The 4,439-nt window shown below is 51.3% G+C and overlaps 1 protein-coding gene across 1 annotated transcript; it reads left to right on the plus strand.

Annotated features, from left to right (window-relative positions):
- The first annotated feature begins 1,501 nt into the window (after positions 1 to 1,501).
- Mrgprd (MAS related GPR family member D) lies at positions 1,502 to 2,602 on the plus strand. The gene is made up of 2 exons (XM_021633397.1): positions 1,502 to 1,520; positions 1,662 to 2,602. The coding sequence occupies exons 1-2, from the start codon at positions 1,502 to 1,504 to the stop codon at positions 2,600 to 2,602; spliced, it is 960 nt and encodes a 319-aa protein (XP_021489072.1).
- The last annotated feature ends 1,837 nt before the right edge of the window (positions 2,603 to 4,439 follow it).

Genomic DNA, 4,439 nt, shown 5'->3' on the forward strand with positions numbered 1-4,439 from the left:
GCCTGGGAGGCAGAGGCAGGTGACTGAGTTTGAGCCCTGGTCTACAGGATGACTTCCAGGACAGCCAGGTCTACACGGAAAAACACTGCCTCAAAAAGAGAGAGAGAGAGAGAGAGAGAGAGAGAGAGAGAGAGAGAGAGAGAGAGAAACCCTGTTTTGAAAGAGACAGAGAGAGAGAGAGAGAGAGAGGAGAGAGAATATAAGAAGAATACTGCAGTGAATTTTATCCTGACAAGTGGGAAACCAGAAGTCAAGAATCCTTTTATATTAACAAATTACATTCTAAGCAATGGTATGAAAGAGCTGAACACCTGAATAGACCTAAAACACTAGCAGTTGGATTTGGAGCTTCATTTTGGAGCTCTGAATGTCCAGTCACACACACAGAGAAATGACCAGACAGATGGTTTTGCCTTCTGCCAACCCTTCAAAGAAAGCTGATCTTACAGGATACAAACTGTCCCTGAGAGGGGAGGAACAGCCATCTCTCCAGGCCGTTTCACAACTACAATGACAACAGAAAAAAGCAGCAGCAGGGGTGAAGCATCGTGGTAGGGACCAAGGTGCTTAGAATAAGAGCAGATCACTGTCGGGTGCAGTGACACACGTCTGCCTTCCCAGTGACTGGCAAGCAGAGGCAGGAGGAGCAGAGGTACTAAACCGGCCCGGGTTACATGATACCCTGTCTCAATAAATAAATAAAAATTAAAATTAAAGAAATACCAAACTAGGAAAAGGAAACGAGGAGGAAAAGGAGGTGGAAGGCTGGAGAGATGGTTCAGTGCTTAAGAGCACCTGCTAAGCTTGCAGAGGACCTGGCTTTGGTCTCCAGCACCCACATAGCAGCTCACAGCAATAACTCCAGTTCCAAGGGATCTGATGCTCTCATCTGACCTCCATGGGAACTGCATGCATGTGGTACACATACATACATACAGGCAAAACATTCACATTCATAAAATTAAAAAAAAAATTAATGATGACACTATACTGGGTATGATGGTATGCAGCTGTAAGCCTAGCTCTTGAAATACTGAAGCAGGTGGATGAGGAATTCAAGCTCATCCTCAGCTACATAGCCAGTCTGAGCTACATGAGACCCCACATCCCCGGCCCCCCCAGAAAAGAGCTGAGTGGTAGTGGTACAGTACTTTAATCCCAGAACACAGGAGGCGGAGGCAGGTGGATCTCTGAGTTTGAGTCCAGCCTGGTCTACGGGGTGAGTTCCAGGACAGCCAGGGCTACACAGAGAAACCCAGTCTTGAAAAAAAACTAAGAACAGAAGGAGGAGGAGGAGGAGGAAGAAAGAAGGAAGGAAGGAAAGAAGGAAGGAAGGAAGGAAGGAAGGAAGGAAGGAAGTAAAAAAGGAAGGAAGGAAGGAAGGAAAAAGGAAGGAAGGAAGGAAGGAAGGAAAAGAAAGAAAGAAAGAAAGAAAGAAAGAAAGAAAGAAAGAAAGAAAGAAAGAAAGAAAGAAAGAAAGAAAGAAACTCAGGCTGAGATAATGGCGCCCAAAGAGGAGAGTATGGAGCAGGTCGGTGTCTGGTCCTGGGTAGATTCAGCCACAGTCGGAGCCCAGATGTATCTAAAGAAAAATTTCGGCATTTTCATGGGTCTAACAGTCCATCGACAAAGAATTTAACACAGATGTTTTTCTTCCTTAGGAAGTCCATCCTCAAGTCTGATCATCAGCCCCACCATGAACTCTGTGACCTGGATCTACTTTTCAGTGACATTCCTGGCCATGGCCATCTGTGTGGGGGGGATGGCAGGCAACGGCGCGGTAATTTGGCTGCTGAGCTTGCGCGTGCAGAGGTCCCCCTTCTGCGTCCTTGTGCTGAACCTGGCGGTGGCAGACCTGCTCTTCCTTCTCTGCATGGCCTCCCTGCTCAGCCTGGAAACAGGACCCCTGCTCTCAAACAGCACCTCCGCCACCGTCTACGAGGTGATAAAGAGAACCAAGTACTTTGCCTATTTGGCAGGCCTGAGCCTGCTGACAGCCATCAGCACCCAGCGCTGCATCTCGGTGCTTTTCCCCATCTGGTATAAGTGCCATCGACCCCGGCACCTGTCAGCGGCAGTATGCAGTGCGCTCTGGGCGCTGGCCCTGCTGATGAACTTCCTGGCTTGTTTCTTCTGCATCCGGTTCTGGCATCCCAACGAAAACCTGTGCTTCGGGGTGGACATGGTTTTCAACAGTCTTATCCTGGGGATCTACCTGCCGATCATGATCACGTCCAGCACCATCCTCTTCATCCGCGTGCGGAAGAACACTCTGCTGCGGAGGCGGCCCCGGCGGCTGTTTGTGGTTATCCTGGCTTCCGTCGTCGTGTTCCTCACCTGTTCTCTGCCCCTGGGCATCTACTGGTTCTTACTCTATTGGGTGGGACTGCCACAGGATGTGACGCTCCTGTGTATCTGTGTGTCACGCTTCTCTTCGTGTTTCAGCAGCAGCGCCAACCCGCTCATCTACTTCCTCGTGGGCAGCCAGAAGCACCACCGGCTGCAGGAGTCCCTGGGTGCTGTGCTGGGGCGGGCACTTCGGGATGAGCCCGAGCCAGAGGGCAGGGAGACACCATCCTCATGGACTAATGATGGGGCCTGAAGGCGGCCCAGAGAGGGCCGCCTCCCAAGCCCCGCCCAGCCCTCTCCTAGAGTACCTAGCTAGCCTACAGTGCAGAGGCCTTGCAGCTTAACACGTTGGGGGTCACTTTCCTCTATGCTAAGGGGCCCACCGCTATTGCTCATGTTCCTAATCTAAACTGGGAGGTGAGGCAACCTTTCTTTCTGCTTGACCTGTTCAGACACAGATCCTAGCTTTGCGCTCCTTCCCTGCCCCCCCCCCATCTTGTGCAAGGCTGGCTGGGAAATGTTAGCTCCCAGTAGAGACAGCAGCTCATGAAGGTGGAAAAGGTCATTCCTGGCCACCTCAACTCCCTGAAATGGTATCTGTCCTAGTTTCATTTCCATTGCTATGACAAATTCCCCGACAAAAAAGCAACACGGGGGAAGAAACAATTTGGCTTAAAACTGCAGATCATAGCCTATCGTTTCACAGAACAGTGCATTCTGTGAAATTAAATTTCACAGAAATTTAAGCAACTAGTGACATCATGCAGAAAGTCAGGAGCAGAAAGAGCGCAAATGCATGGGCCCAGCCCTGTTGCTTGCTCTCAGCTAGCTTTTCCTCTTGTTCTGTTCAGAATTCTCTGCCTAGGCAATGCCTAGGGAAGACCCACAGTGGGCCGGGTCTTCCCGCGTCAACCAACAATCAGGACAATCCCTCTCAGACAAGCCCATGAGCTAACCTGATCTAGATTACTCCTCACTGAAGCTCTTCCCAGGTGGTTCTAGGTCGCGTGAAGTTGATGGTTAAAGCTGAACAGCACGGCACCTTGGACTCGAGGTGATACTGGTGGCGTTGTTCAGTACTCAACGTAGAGGCTCTGATGCCCCCGCAGTGCATTGTGTGGCTTTTCCAGGAATGACATGAAGACATTTCAGAGAAGGCACTGATGAAGACCAAGGAACGATCCCATCCAATCCCAGACCGACGAACCAATTAACCTGAAGAAGTGTGGGTCAAGGGTTACTGACAGAAACGTACGTCGGTGTTACATGCAGAAATGCGGGTGACCCTAAAACAGCGGCATGACTGGAGAGGCCCACCCTGAGGAGGTTGACAATTTCCAGAGGTTATGTGGATGAAGCGTTCCCCTTACTTAACCTTCCACCCGCCTCATACCAGCACCTCCCTACACCAAGACAACTGAGGTGGGGTTACATGCATCGAAAAGAGGAGCGGGAGGAAGGGAGAGGAGTCTCAGACCCTTAGCACCCTCCTTTCATGAGGGAGCTCCCACAGGCTTCCTCGGAAGGTCCCTGGTGGGAACTCACGGCTCTTGGTTATGGTGGCAACGGCTGTGATGAATACTCAGAGAACAGAACTCCCCAAGCTACATCTCTCTGCCCTCATCCCCCCCTTGCCCTCACCCCCTGGCCCACCCTTGGGCCCTGACTTGGCCCGTGGGGTTCTCTTGTACCCTGTGCCCCCTGACAGGTCCGCTGGGCTTTCCCCTAAGAGGTCTGCACCAGGGGACCTTGTAGCAGGAGAGAACAGAAACATGGCAGCCAGAGGCTGGGAAGGGCAGAGAGGGACAAGGCAGAAAGCGGTTGCTGAACAGGCAGGCAAAGCCCTCAGGAGGCGGGCCCAGCACGGAGCCCAAGCCAACAGCGATGCGGGCCAGCTTCAGACCAGTCCCTGGAGGGTCTGGAAGGCTTCTGTACAAGCCAGTGTGCCATATTTGAGGTGACAGACGTGCTGCTCAGCCCACTGTATGTACATATATCAAAATGGCACCTTGGACCCACAAACCTGTATTATTCTTATGTGTTAATTAATAACAAAAGGCAACAAAAAGACAAAGAAAGAGGAGGAAGAG

The sequence above is a fragment of the Meriones unguiculatus genome, chromosome 1 (assembly GCF_030254825.1).
Source record: "Meriones unguiculatus strain TT.TT164.6M chromosome 1, Bangor_MerUng_6.1, whole genome shotgun sequence".
Taxonomy (NCBI): domain Eukaryota; kingdom Metazoa; phylum Chordata; class Mammalia; order Rodentia; family Muridae; genus Meriones; species Meriones unguiculatus.